The sequence below is a fragment of the Pundamilia nyererei genome, unplaced genomic scaffold, assembly GCF_000239375.1.
Source record: "Pundamilia nyererei isolate P.nyererei 1_Seehausen unplaced genomic scaffold, PunNye1.0 scaffold00062, whole genome shotgun sequence".
NCBI lineage: Eukaryota > Metazoa > Chordata > Actinopteri > Cichliformes > Cichlidae > Pundamilia > Pundamilia nyererei.
In genome coordinates, this window is record NW_005187463.1 from 50,412 (window position 1) to 65,098 (window position 14,687).

Sequence of the window (14,687 nt, forward strand, 5' to 3'; positions counted from 1 at the left end):
CACCCGAATCTCCTTTAAAGCCACAGTTGTTGTACAGAGTTTCTTCACATATAATGGAAAGGTAAACTACCATTCCAGGGCCTCTATTCACAAAGCATTTTTGACTTAAAATATTAAAACAGGACTAAAAGTCTGGATATTTTATTCCCTGAAGATCCAGACCAATGTTGAGTGGGTCATTCTTGCGGCTCAGTGGAGTGTAGCACAAATCCATGGAGGATTTACCTTCTCGATCTATCGTGAACTCGCATGAAGGGCTTGTTTTACGCCCTAAAATGACAAGCATGACCAGAAAATAAACTTTCAACCTAAAAAAAAAATATTGCCATAGTTTGGTTTTTAAATATTAATGTTGGTATGTTTGAGGTTTTCACGGTTTTTAATCCTCATGAGCTGATGGATTAAAAAAAAAATTATAATAGTGGCATTTAAAAAGTGTGCGCTATGTTACACGTACATTTTCTCTAAGGCCCTTTTGTTTTGTAAAATATGAAAGAATTTGTAATAAATTGATGTTTTAACCTCCTAAGACCCGAACTCTTCCACGGCATGCATTTTTGATTTCTCTTTGATATTTGGACATATTGGGGCCCGATGAATGTAAAAACAAAGAATTACCAGATTTTTTTTAACCTTGTTTTTGTTTTTAAGAAAAATAAGAGCCAAATATGAGGATATTCGTTTAAAATTTTGATAGAACAGTAGCAGTATAATAATGTCCTTGTAAGTGGATATCAGGCCCTTGTAGAGCAAAATTCAGTATTTTGGTCTAAATAACCCAAAATGTGATGCCCACATATGTGGACGCCAGGTCCTAGGAGGTTAATGGGTTGGCCCACTGGTCAACCTGTTAAATGTGTGATGAAAGGAAAGGCATTGTAAGTTCTGTCTCTGTGCCAAGATCTCTACCCTGTAGGCATGAATCCTCGATGTTTCACATGGTCTAGCACTCATAAGGACGTTGTGTCCTTAAACACGTACTCAGACAAAAACAGTTGGTTTGGCTTTACTTGAGAAGCCTAAGAGAACTTTTTTTCCCCTCTTTTAAAAAGAAATTAGAAATAAAAATGGACAAACTTTTTTTTTTTAAGTGTTTTGAGTTTAATTGACTGTGATTAAAATCATACACTCTACACCAAAAGCGAATACACACCTGTACAATATTACCTAGATTTCAAAAGATTCAAAACTGTATCACTAACAGCATTATTGCGTGAATTGAAAGGGTATTTCCTCTGATGAAGAAAAGCAAATATTATATAAACACATTTATTATAAAGGAAATATCTACCATTCATTTTTAACTTTGCATGAGAGCAAATACCATACTGCTGTACTCAGAAGTAACACAATTACTGTTGGACAGTACAGCTCTGATCACCTGACCTTTATGTAATATTGCACAGGGGTGTGCTCCCTTCTGTTGTATACTGTAATTGTGTAGGAGCAACTATTAGCTAGAAAGGCTTTGTGAATATGGCCCCGCCCTTCTTTTACCACAGCAGCTGTCCAAATGTAAGAGTGCTGTGTCGCCTTGGTATTACATTGAGGTTAGGGCCTTCTTACTGCGTTTGGTAGCCAGCCATGCCGAAGTTGGCCAGGCTGGACATGACTGTACCAGGCGGGGCTGCGGCCTGGGCTGATGGAGATCCAAAGCCTCCCATCCAGGCTGTTGACTGGGACTGCCTGAAATGATATCAGTTACCCAGTTAGTGCAAATATGGACAAAAATATCAAGTGTGCTGTAAAACAAAGCAAAGAGACAGTTCTTCTCTTTATTAAAATATAATAAGTGGTGTTTAAGTGAAACAGTGTAGTTATACAAAATATCAAAAGTCAAACTCACTCTACTCCAAAACTTTGCTGGTTCCATGTCTGGCCATACATGTTGTAAGAGGGCATTTGCCACCCATTGGTCACATACTGCCCATACTGCTGCTGCTGCTGCTGCTGCTGCTGCTGCTGCGGATTCCCGTAGACCTGGTTCCACTGTCCCCACTGACTGTAATCAACCTGAAGGACATCAGATGACAGAAATGTGAGTAAATATACAATCTCTTACCCGTTTATTCAACAGCAAAAATAACACAACAAAAATACGACACTAGAAACCTTTTTGATGAGTAAATTTCCTCTTCCTTTTTGTGTGTCATTTTTTCTATATTCTGGCTTAAAAGCAAGATTATTTTAAGAGTGGACAAAGTCACGAGTTTCAGGGTGTTTTTGTGGTTTGGAAGTTAAGACATCAATAAACTACATTCTGATTCTAGTGTGACTAGTGTGTAGTCATTCCTACCAATTGTGACATATAAAACGCACATTTTAACACCACTTATGTCACACGTTCTCTCTACCTGCTGTGGACTTTTTGCCATGTCGGGTGATTCTTTGCCCCAGAAGCACTTCACTACGTGTCCTTCAATGACTGTGCCATTTACTGAAACAATGGCATGGGCAGCACTGTCATGGGAGGAAAACCTTCAAAGCAAAAGAGTAGATTGAAAGTCAGATTTTCTACCAGACAAATCACAGGGAGAGTTCACTTTCATACTGCTGAGACCATATTTGATATCATATTACAAAAAGAACCAAGTTTCCTGCTAAGCTTGGATGGAGTTTAAAATGAAAATAAATAATTTAAGCCCTATACTTAACATTAAGACAGGGACATGTTTACCAGCATGTTAAATAACTTCCTTTAATAACATCACATGCACATCGAAACTAAAAAACTTTAGAAATGCTTTGGAAAACTGCATAGGGACAACAACATGGAGATATTTTTCTCTCTTATCCAGAGTTCTACAAGCAGGAACGCTGAATAAACATAACAGCAACTATCGCTGACATTGAATAAGGTATAAATGGTCTCTGACTCATGCAGTGTGCTTGTATTGACACCTAGAGGCCAAATGCTGCAACAGAATCAAGTATTACCTGATGAAAGAATATCCTTTCTCTGGGAAAACCCGGACTTCCATTATCTGACCGAATGGTGAGAAGGTCTGTCGCATTAGATGTTCTGGATAAGATAAACAAGAGTTCAAAAAAAGGGTTCATTGGAGGCAACTTAAAAAGTTATTATTACAAAGTGACTAGAGGGTGCAACAATGGCATCTATAGAATGTGACACTTGCCTGATAGCCCTGATTGGATCCCTCCACAGTACACAGTGCAGTTCTGTGGACTGGATTGATTCACTACGTCATCAAACCTCAGCTGCTTTGAACCATCTGAAATAAAAACAGATTATTTTTAAATAGATGATTATAATTTACACATTTAGTTCATGCTGATAATAAAATCCAAATCAAATCTGCAATTTATGCCCATAAAAGCGCTGCTATTTTTTTTTTTTTTTTAAATCAAACTACACCCAAATGTGACTCATGAAAAGGTGAAAGTGAAGATAAAAGTGAAGGAAATTAAGAGAATTTATTCTTAAGAGAGTTTCTTCTATATTTAAATACAATATCAAAATGCATTGATAACAGACTCTTTGGCTGCTTTATTAGGTACACCTGTTCAACTGCTTGATAATGCAAATATCTAATCAGTCAATCACATAGTAGCTACTCAATGCATTTGAGTAAACCAAGCATCAGAATGGGGAATAAAATATATTTATGTGACTTTGAACATGGCATGTTTGTTTGTCCCAGACAAGCTGGTCTGAGTTTCCATCTACTGGAATTTTCCCAAAGCCATCTCGACTAGATGGGCTACATCAGCATCGGATGACATTCCTGTCAGCTACAATTCACACAGCTACAATACACCAAAAACCAGAAAACAGAAGATTGGACCGTTTCCCGATCTGATTAATCTCAATATCTGCAGCAGCATTCAGACGGTACGGTCAGAATTTGGTGTGAAAAACATGAATGCATGAATCTACGGAAGAGGATTGGGGCCAAAAAGAAGTGGGCACGTCTTCTTGTTTTTTCCGAATTCTGACTTTTTTCTCAGAATTCTGGAAAAGGCAGAAAAAAGACGTGCTCACTTCTTTTTTTTTCTCCCCAGTGGCCATAATCCTCTTCTGAATTAGAACAACAAAGCTTATCATATCTTATGTGGTAGAACGGGAGATTCACATCATGGATTCAAGCTAACAAATCTGCAGCAAACATGTGATGCTATCACATCAATATGGACTAAAATCCTTCAGGCACTTTGTTGATGCTTGGGCAGAGGGGAAAAGGGGGTCCAACCCAATACTAGCAAGGTATACCTATTGAAGTGGCCAGTTAGTTTGTAATTATAGCACCTGCCGAAACTGGATATGTGACAATACTCACTGTCCTGAGTGCTCTTAGGAGCTGGAGGTTTACGCGTAGCCCAGTTAGTCCTGATTTGGCGCCCTCCGAGCCACTGTCCCGACATGTTAATAATGGCATTCTCTGCATCCTGCAAACCCAAGCCAAACAATTACTCATGGATTTGATAGATTTATAAAACTCATTTGTGGCCATGCATGACTCTTTTTAATTTTAAAATAGTAAGTGAAACTGGTGATTAAAATAGGAAACTAGTAATGCTAGATGCTTGTAGTTGTGATAAGACTAACTATTAATAATTGAGTTTTGAATGTATTCAAGTAGGATAAGAAACAGAAAATAGAAATAACCTTCAGTCTGTGTTCTCGCACTGGAGCCTTACCAGTTTGTTGTAGAAGGACACAAATCCATACCCCTTTGATTTGCCTGTCGTCATGTCCTTCACAACTCGGGCATCCCTGGAAGGAGAAATGAGAACAACTTCAGCGCACTTTGAAGTTTAAATCTTCTACACTAAAACAAAAAAAGGAACCACGCAAAACACAATGAACTGTGAATCCTCTACTCTGCCCTACATTAAGCTAAATTAGCTATCATGACCTTGTACTGACTCGTAATATAACTTCAAAGCAACACTTGCAAAACAAGTACAAATACATGCAGCCTACAGTACTGTCTTTAAATCATTTCTGATGTATTAATGGATCTTTACCACTAGAGCACCACTGTTTGCTCAGTCCTCACAACAGTAGGCTACAGATTTAAAAATCACAAAGCAAATGGCTATGGATTACCATGCATTCTCATAAGCTGCTGTTTGTACTCTTACTACAGACAGAGATAAATAGAAAATATCAAAAAGAGAAAAAAGGAATTAAACGGCATACATGGCCTGTTAACAGATTTCTTTATTTTTCCTGGTCAATTCTTTACCACCAATATGGAGTATGGAGTTTGGGGAGCTGCAAATTTTAAGAAATTGACATTTTCAGAATTTTTGGAAGAGGATCATGGCACTACAAACAACACTATGCAAATCAAAAATAAGACAAAACACAGATTTAGAGGAAGACATTTTGTACTGGAATTTGTTAATCTAAGCTAGGTCATGTTAATACATGGCATCTACAAATAAAGACATATGGAAAGAATGGAATAAATAGAGAAAAAAACTACATCTGAGTCTCCAGAGTGAACAGTTCCTTGCTGTTAGCCTTCAAGCTCCTGTCCAATCCTATGAGCATTTCTGTAAAATAACCAAAGTGCTATTACTTCACTGAGACTCAAAACTAAAAGCTGTTCAGGTACATATACACAGCTTACATTTTGCTAACATACTGTACAGTTTACTTACCACACCCTACATATGCATAAAAAACTGACAGTTCAGTCATAAAAATAAAGAAATAATAGACCGACCACACTGTCAATGCAAATGTGTCGCCACTCTATATCTAAAAACAACAACGACATGATTCTAAAGGTATAAGTTACTCCATGTTTAAGTATGTTTACATGCATCGATGTGGGGCCTTTTCTACTCAATGTAAGCAATACTCTTTGTGACAATAAAGGGCTATTCTATGCTATTCTATTCTAGTGTTAATCCTTTCCTGTTACACATTCATTATGTTGTCTGGTTCGTTTTTCTCTCCAAAAGGTGTGCACAAAGCGCCAATTTGCAGTCCTTGACAATCAAACATAATTGTCTTTCATCCAAAAAGATTGTGTCAGAAATGCAGGCCTCATTGTGTAATGCAACTTTCTGTTTCACCTTTACAACCTATAAAACCTGTTTCTCAACCGACTGGGAGGAAGAAAAAAAATATCAGTGGTTGCACTGAAACATATTGTATTACACATAAGACAAGTAGAAAAAAAAATACACACACAAACACTCTCCCACTCACACACACACGTAAAAACTTACGATATTTTCCCAAATGGTGCAAACGCAACCCTGACATCCTCAGTAGTAATCTCTGGATTCAAATCACCCACAAAAACATGGAAGTGATCTAGTACAAAAGAAAACACGGACATGGTAAACAAACTATTTGCCAATCCCCAGTAGACTCTGATTCTAGCAGAGTGTACGTGCGTTTGTGTGCGTGGTGGTGTAGGGGAATCAATAGGTGATCACTCACTGGATGTGTCTTTCTTCTGGCTACTTGGAGTAGTGGCCCAGTTTACTTTAACCTCCTGAAAACAGAATTCACAGAGAGCACTTAAAACTGTGAAGAAGAATCAGGAAAACAATGTTGTATGATATTCAAGGATGAGAAGCATTAACACAACAAATAAACTTAATAACTTTGCATATAATCGTTTAGAGCAGCTATGTCCCACCTTTCCTAATATCTTCCTCCCATTCATGGCTGCAAGGGCTGCAGCAGCATCTCTGTGTTCAAAGAACTCCACAAAGCAATAGGGATCATTGCTCGTGTGCTGTAAGGATAAGATCAGACACAACAGATTAACAGTGTGGCTCAACTAAAACTACAACTCAGTGAAAATGTTTTTATTGTCTTCGGGTTTCTCAACAGTGAAGGCTATCTTTGCCGTTAACTTTTGAGTTAACATTAGGACACGACAACAACGTAGAAAACAAGATAACCCAGCAACCTTCGCTGCTTACCTCTGTGATCATTTTACAGCTTTTGCATGGTCCTATCTGGGTGAAGAGTTGCAGGATCAGAATTTCTGTTACATCCCTGGAGAGGTTTCCCACATACCTAGAGGAGGAAAAATAAAAAGAAGTCCACTTACTCCTGGAAACAAGCTACAGCTATATTTACTTCGAAAAAGTGAACCACGGGTACTTCGTTTCTGGTATTACAGTATCATTGGGGATTATGAGGTTTTGAAGTGAAGTTCCTTACAGTAGTCTGTTTTTTAACGATGTTAGTAACATCTAACAGACAGTTGTTAACACTTATATATAACTCACATATACTTATTAATTAACTCTTATGTCAATTAACCTGACAGTAGTGGATCATAAACGCTAAATGTTTATGTCGTCCAGTTGTTTGTGAAAACAACGGGTAGCTAATTTAGCCACCGAATACCGACGATAGCGAAACTAATGACACGCAACGTTACTGCTGGACACGAAAAACTACTTACAGGGTTCTGGGGTGCATTTCGTCGTCCATAGTCGATGCTGAGAGTAACCAGGGAAGAAAACGCCACTTACTAGCTAGTTCTAGCTGGTATTAACTGGCAATTAGAAACCGCAACTAGCTAACTAGCTTAGAAGCTAGCTAACCGGGCGCCAGGGCATACGTCACACTGTGAGAGTCCAGAGTACGTACGTGCGTGTGCAGGAAGAGACCCGTCACATAAGGTTGAAGTAATAAAAGGGTTTTTTTTATGTTCTTAATTGTAAAAAAATGAAAAATTCTTAAAGACCGTTACTTCTGAATGATACAGTTTTTTTTAAATTAACTGTAAAAAGCCAAAAGAGCAAACCTAATGTGTACTTATTTTATTCATTTTGGCAAAGGAAGCTGCATACGAAACTCTTATTTTGAAGTGCAAAGCAAAGGTACGCTTGTTTTCAATGCCGAGATTTGACGGCTCAAGGCAGTGGCGCGAACCACCAGGAGGTTTCTCGAATCTGAGCTCAGATGTCACTGTGAAGAAATTTCCCGTTTGACTTGTACATTCACGCTTTTTTAAAAAAACCCTTTAAAAAATTAAGCAAAAAAAAGCAAGGGGTGGGGAAGGGGGGAAGGAAAATAAAAGGCAAACGAAAAGGTAAAAAAAAGTTGAATAACAAGATTGTTGAGTTCATTGCCTGAACTGTTGTGATAACCCTGGGTGTACAGTACCAAAGAATTGTACTTTTTTATACTATCCAAAGACATTATGTTTTTTTTCTTTCCCCCCTCATTTTTATTTTTTCCTTGTGGTTTAAACTTGGCGCATGGTGGGCGCTTTTATTTTGAAGGACTTTTATTAAAGGACAAATGCGTAAAAAATTATCCCCTGTCATTCTTAAGTCTACTAGTAATTTTCCATTAAAAAAAGACTTTAGTTACTCTCACTCTTTAATGTTACTGGCTCTAATTTGTGTTGCGCAACCGTGATATTTTTACAGCCATAAGAAACCGTCTGAGGTGGATTAAGAAAAGCGTGGCGATGGGTAATTAACGGTGATATAATTGACAGGCTTGCAACAATTAAAGTTGGCTTCCCCTCCTTGCAGGCAGATATCCAATTAAAACGAATTGCTCCCATAAGCTACTTAATACACATATTTTATTACTGTCAATCACGTGTGTATTTCCTGGAGTGCCAAAATGCAAATATTAGATGGCGTTGCCTGCAATGTCCAAAATATCAAACACCTTTAAAAATCCATGTGTCGAACCTTTGTGACCCTGTTAATCCCACGAAATCAAAGGTTTGCTGCACTGGTGTTTTCCTTGTAGTACAGGGCACAATTGGAGTAGTCCTTTGATTAAGAAAGATCAGTCATTAGACGTGTCACTGTGCCCACACTTATCACACCACCAGTTACATAATTGTGCACCAAATCAATGCAAACCCAGACTGAGTTCCCTTGGACAGCATTTATCACGTGGGAGTCTGAGTACATCTATTTGGAGAACATCTTTTTAAGCAAACACTTTGGGATTCCCTTGTCTTGGAAAATGGTCCAGGGGCAAGGGAAACTGAGGAAGGTCCACAGTGCCCACTGTACACATAAGGGTGATTTCTTCTCTGCCCAGACAGGACACTGTGATTTAGCTACAGCACAGATGGAAAAAAAAAGGTTGCCTGGTGGGGTGGGCAAAAAAAAAATATACCGAGGGTTTACTCTGTGCCTATGTGAGGGGGGTCTGCCTGCGACATAAAAAATCTGGGAACCCATGCCACTGTATCCAGCGCTGTCCGCCCCCAACATTAACCCTGCTATTTCGAGAAACTTCCAGCCCACTTTTCCACGTCACTTGAAGGAATCTTTAAAGCGTCCGTCGCCCGTATAAAATGTCTCAGTACTCGACAGCCAGGAATATGAACGGCATGAAGACACAGTCACCGATGCTGACCATGGCGAGTAATGACAACGACCCTCTCCCCCTCGGTTGGGAAGTAAAAATTGACCCTCAGACTGGATGGCCCTTCTTCGTGGACCACAACAACCGCACCACAACCTGGAATGACCCGAGACACGACACGAAAAAGGTAAAAGAGCGGCGGGATAAAGTTGGTTAGTTAACGGTAACGGCTAACGGCAGTGTCGCCGCTATTTTTTTTCTGTTGAAGTGCGTCGGTTGTGGTGCATGTTTTGGTTTGTTGCGTTGTTAAAGCGGCAGAAGCCTTTGCGCTACATCACTGTTATATATTAGTCTTGTTGACCGTAGGCCCTGTTTGGCACCGTTGCCTCCCCCTCACGGACAGCTCATAAGCCCATTATAACGGGTGATCAACTCTGATATGTTCCCGAGTCATGATCTAACACTATTATTACTCGATGACTCACTCTGCAGCATGCAAAAGGCTACCCATGATGAGCTCCCCGGTATTTTAATGTGTTTCTTTCACGGTGGAAAACACTGCTGCGACGTCCTGCTCATATTAAACTTTTTCCCTTACAAGGATCGAGGCTGGTCCACTTGCTTCGGTTGTGTACGGCTGTAGCCGGGCGCTGGCTGCCCCCCGCGTATCGCATTCAGCTGTATTAAAAACCGTGTTGTGAAAGCGCACAGGTCTGCAGAGAAAACCCGTGGGCTGAAGTGAGCTTCACAGCCTGCCAGCTGGTAATCTTTCGTCTCAGAGAGAGAGACGCTGTTGTCCAAAGTTAGCGTCCAGAGGAATCTGCTAGAAAGACACAGCTGTTGGGGGATAAAATTGGTGCAATGGTGCTGGCAGCGTGGAGTGTCCCATAGTGGCAGAGGGCAAAGGGTCGTTCACGGCTATATCATTACTTTAGTCCTACTGGAAGAATGCCACTGATTTACAGATAAATGCAGTGTTTGCTTTGTAGGTGTTTACTTTGGGTGTGTTTCGGGCAGCTGGTACAACTTTTGTCACTTTTCAGTTATGCCATTAACTGAGTGCTGAACTGGCAGACCTGTTGCTTGTACCCATCCATAGCTGTCACCTGCAGGTGTCTATTCTAAAGTAATACTAATAGAAAACAAGCGCCTTTCTGCAGTAGAAAATGGACATTTAAAGCATTGATTTACTAGTCACACTGTAGTACCCAGCCCCTTCTTTTAATTACATTTTACTTTTGTATGCATACAAATGTATCCTGGGATTGTATATGATTTGATGAATAAATGTTGCTCAAGAAAGAATTTACTGTGCTATGTGGAAAGAACTCGTATATTTACTCTTTTTTTTTTTCAATCAAAGCAAACCACATTTCCTCTCTCTGTAAAAATCCTAATGTTTGGCTGATATTATTAGATCCAAGGATGTGCTAACTGTTGTTGTTGGATAAGTCAGGACATTCATCCAGGTTATGTTACTCTGATTGTGAAACAATCAACAATAATATTCATCACGGAAACAGCAAGCTGTCTGACGGGGAAACGCACCAGAGCCTGTGGGTTCACATATCAAAGATTCAATGAGGTGATACTTTTGGCATCCCTCTGCGAAATTGTGACATTTTAAACTGTAACCTCTGCAGTTACCTCAGGACGGAAAACACTTTCCTTTTTAAAATTCCTTAATAGTTTGAAAAAAACATTTAGTGGGACATCGTAAAATGTCCTGTTGTACGTGGACTTAAATGTAACTCTTTAAGTGGACGAGCTTATAGCTGAATATTTAACATATATAAAAGTAATGTTGCTTCTGTTACACACCCATGAGCAAGAATAAGTTGGGTAAAAATATATTAAAGCACATTTTGTAATCAACCGATGCCTAAAATTTGCAATAAACTACAATAGCAACTGTAATTCATCTGAGTATAAGGTTATATAGATTGCTATATTGCTATGTTTCAGGTTCGAGAAGTGTCAGCAAATGGACCCAACATACAGCCAGAACTAAGTCCTCAGGAGACACAGAAGACCTTTGTGAGGGAGATGAAGCACCCCATTCTTCGCCCAGGTTATGTTCCCATCCCAGTCTTTCATGAAGGCGCAGAACTGAGGCAGCAGCAGCAGCACCCGTGTTATTCCTACATCCAGCCGAGCATTGCACAGAACATCCGGACAGACGGGCGGACACCTTCCCCAACGCCGGTTCTCCACTGCAGGCCTAGATCGCCTTTACATGGCCCGTCAGACAGCTCCTCCTCTGAGCCTGGAAAGACCAGCTCGCCTGTCTCACAGACACCAGAGGTGGGAATTGAGTTTAAATGTGCCACCAGATGGAGTATAATGTTTACAGTAGGCAGAAATGTTCCAATTTTCAAACAACTACTGAATTTTGACTGTTTTAATTTGGTCATTTATTTTTAAGGCTTATACTGTTACGCATCACCAACCTTCACGTCCCAGCAGCACCGGTCTCCAGTCTGGTTATATCCCTATACCAGTGATTCATGAGGGTGGAGGGGGACAGACACAGGTTCAATTAAATCCCTCAGTTTACTCTCAGCGCATCCCTTACCCAGAACATCAGCAGCCCTTCCATCGTCTTCAGACAGATGAATGGCCCGGCTACTCTGCTGCAATGCAGCCCCCCCGGGAACAGGCTTCGCCAACTCTGTTTCCTCAGCACCGCGATACTGCCTCCATTCATCTCCCTCCTCACATCAGAAGCCAGTCACCTGTTATATCACAAGTGATGGGAGAAAGGCCACAGGTAATTTTACTTTTTCTGTGTATTCACTTGGCGTGTTGTTGTTTTTTGTTTTCTTCAGATATATATAAAGCTTTGATTTCCCTGTTAGCATGCTGTGGCCTAGATTTTGACAGATTCCAATAAATTGTTTTTGACGTCTAAGGTTCAGCAGCATATCCTCACGAGAGAGCCGCCACAAAAAATGGAGCAGGAACAACAAAGCATGCAGCAGAAACCCGAGAACACGCAGCTCCCCCAGCCGATGCACACAGAAGCCGACGTCCAAAAGCCTCAGCAACCTCAACACTTCCAGCAGCCTCCACCTCAGCAGCCTCAACACTTCCAGCAGCCTCCACCTCAGCAACCTCAACAGTTCCAGCAGCCACAGCAGTTTCAGCAGGCACCACCTCAAACGTCTCCACAGCCTCAGCAACCTGAACAACCACAACACCACAGTTCAGACATCACAGTTCAAATACCTCCAAAACCAGAGCCCCAGGACACGAAATCTTTTCCTCCAGAGGTCCCACCTGGAAAAGTAGAGGCTGGACAAGCTGCTCAGGGTCCCATCCACCCAGGATTAGCTAAGGTACAGCAGATAGTGGAAAGAGTCGCTAAACTGGAGCAGGAGGTGAAGTGCTTTGATGGGAAGAAGAATGATAAGAAATACTTGTTACTGGAGGAGCTGCTCACCAAAGAGCTCTTAGCGCTGGACTCTGTCGACCCGGAGGGCCGTTCAGACGTACGGCAAGCGAGACGAGACGGAGTCCGTCGCGTCCAGACCATACTAGAAGAACTAGAGCAACTGGAGGAGACTGTGATGGAGGGACAGAAAGGAGAGCCCAGCATGAAGGAGAACATTGAGATGACAAAGGAGACATCGCAATGACTGCACACTTCATAAAAAGAGTCAAGAGGGATTACCTGCTGTATATTTGATAGTGGATAAGTCTGCTCTGACTAACTCTCCTCCTCCTCTACCTACAGCATTTGTGGAAGTTGCATGCATTGATTAACAGTGTTGGTATGTCCAGCCATTCAGCACATAATTGATGGTAGCTCAGTGCAATCATGTTTTTTCAAGCCAATGTTGTTGCCTTCTATGTTGTGCCGATGTCTTTATAATAAGACGGCCGTCATGATTATTGGTTGACAACAAATACCAGGCAAGGGTTAAATAAGAGGCCTTTTTTCAATAAATGGAAGAGAAGCATAAGTATTTTCTTAAGAAATGTCATGTGTAATTGCCTTTTGTCTGATCGAATATCATACGAAGCTTTTCACAATCCAGTTGGTACACGTGTTTGTACACAAGTGCAAACGTCGGGGCTTTAAAGCAGAACTCTGCTAAACTGAGTCAACAAGGAAAGCATTTCTCCCCCTTTATCGCCACATGGCCACGTTGGAGCTGCTTTGTCACAGAACACAGTGAATATGTTTATTAGAAGCTGCTTTTTGGTGCATTACTGATTCTGCTGTCTTTGCACTTTGCCATCATTGAATTGTATCATGCTGAAAATCAGCAGCACTTCGTTTTAAGTATATCAGTTAAAGGAGTTTTGATTGATGTGTTTGAGTGTTTGTATGTGAATTGGTTTTCTCGTTATTTCAAATCATGATATTAGTATTTATATCATTATATGAAGTATTTTGGTACATTAATGAATGTGTAATAATAAATGGAGGGTGAGATTTGTATCTTACTTGAGATGTGAGACAATCAGCACTTGGTGCTAAATAGGAGATGCAGTTAAGAGATTGTCAGAATGTCCTTGTATAACTACCAAAGCCACAATCTGTAATAACACTAACGCACACACACACACACACACACACACAAATGGCCCTAAAAGCCTTAAAGATGCCAACAGCGATAAAATACCCCCCAAAACACTATAGTCTGTCAGTTTTATGATCACACTGTTTGTGTAGTAATTTATTACTCTAACAAGACTGTAAGCCATCTGCCTAACACTCTTAACCAGAAATTATAGATCGTGGCTTAATGTTGATCACGGTTTATTAGTAGCTTTGATGAAAGAAATTCACGTTGGTATGGCTGAAAATAAAATGACTTTGACATGAATTTTGACTGATGCTTGGGTTCCCAAAGATTCTCAAAGTGTGAGCCTTTTTATTTTATGTTTTTATGTTAATCGTTTACTCAAGGACAAGAAAATTACCAGGTAATTGAATTGTATATATGTATATATGTATACGTATATGTCCACTTGGCCAGCTACCAAATCAAGCCTGATTTTAATAAACACAAGTATGTGTATCCTCCATTTCCAATGCAAACGTGTCCCGTGCCTAGTAGGCAGCTGTCTTAAGTCTGCCTTATTTCCTGCTAAAGACTTTTCCATGGTGAGATTAACAGTTATCACACAGTGTGAGGTCAGCTGCTCCCTCCCTGTTCCCTAAGGCTCACAGTGAATCATGACTGGGAACATTTCTGCCCTCTTTTTCCTGGATGGGTGTGGACAGTTAAAATGAGCCCTTCACTGATGAATGAGCTTAACCTCCAACATGAGTTTAACGATTATATTATATTTCTCTGGTGGTTATTCAAGCAGATAACCGCCTAATTTTGAAAGCATTTATCATTCAGATTTAAGCCCAGTACTGGTTTAGCTGTGGTATTGTGCCCTT

The 14,687-nt window shown here is 40.3% G+C and overlaps 2 protein-coding genes across 2 annotated transcripts; one reads left to right on the top strand and one right to left on the bottom strand.

The window, feature by feature from the left end:
• Window positions 1–1,077: 1,077 nt before the first annotated feature.
• tial1 (TIA1 cytotoxic granule-associated RNA binding protein-like 1) lies at window positions 1,078–7,619 on the bottom strand. Its single transcript, XM_005735037.1, has 12 exons — window positions 7,407–7,619; window positions 6,916–7,012; window positions 6,627–6,725; window positions 6,425–6,479; window positions 6,208–6,295; window positions 4,660–4,735; window positions 4,299–4,407; window positions 3,138–3,233; window positions 2,938–3,022; window positions 2,355–2,478; window positions 1,847–2,013; window positions 1,078–1,686 (listed from the first exon to the last, which is right to left on the bottom strand). The coding sequence occupies exons 1-12, from the start codon at window positions 7,433–7,435 to the stop codon at window positions 1,563–1,565; spliced, it is 1,149 nt and encodes a 382-aa protein (XP_005735094.1). The 5' UTR covers window positions 7,436–7,619; the 3' UTR covers window positions 1,078–1,562.
• A 1,082-nt stretch (window positions 7,620–8,701) lies between these two features.
• bag3 (BCL2 associated athanogene 3) lies at window positions 8,702–14,121 on the top strand. Its single transcript, XM_005735036.2, has 4 exons — window positions 8,702–9,473; window positions 11,252–11,590; window positions 11,712–12,056; window positions 12,199–14,121. Exons 1-4 carry the CDS (start codon window positions 9,276–9,278, stop codon window positions 12,922–12,924), a joined length of 1,608 nt encoding a protein of 535 aa, XP_005735093.1. The 5' UTR covers window positions 8,702–9,275; the 3' UTR covers window positions 12,925–14,121.
• Window positions 14,122–14,687: the final 566 nt, after the last annotated feature.

What these genes read in the sequence shown, in the direction of transcription:
- bag3 (XM_005735036.2), top strand. Translation starts at nt 9,276, where the DNA reads ATGTCTCAGTACTCGACAGCCAGGAATATGAACGGCATGAAGACACAG. An exon ending in CGAGACACGACACGAAAAAG is followed by an intron (nt 9,474 to 11,251) that starts GTAAAAGAGCGG and finishes GCTATGTTTCAG; the next exon opens with GTTCGAGAAGTGTCAGCAAA. An exon ending in CTGTCTCACAGACACCAGAG is followed by an intron (nt 11,591 to 11,711) that starts GTGGGAATTGAG and finishes TTTATTTTTAAG; the next exon opens with GCTTATACTGTTACGCATCA.
- tial1 (XM_005735037.1), bottom strand. Translation starts at nt 7,435, where the DNA reads ATGGACGACGAAATGCACCCCAGAACCCT. An exon ending in GAAATGCACCCCAGAACCCT is followed by an intron (nt 7,013 to 7,406) that starts GTAAGTAGTTTT and finishes TTCCTCCTCTAG; the next exon opens with GTATGTGGGAAACCTCTCCA. An exon ending in TCCTAAGAGCACTCAGGACA is followed by an intron (nt 3,234 to 4,298) that starts GTGAGTATTGTC and finishes TTTTTATTTCAG; the next exon opens with ATGGTTCAAAGCAGCTGAGG.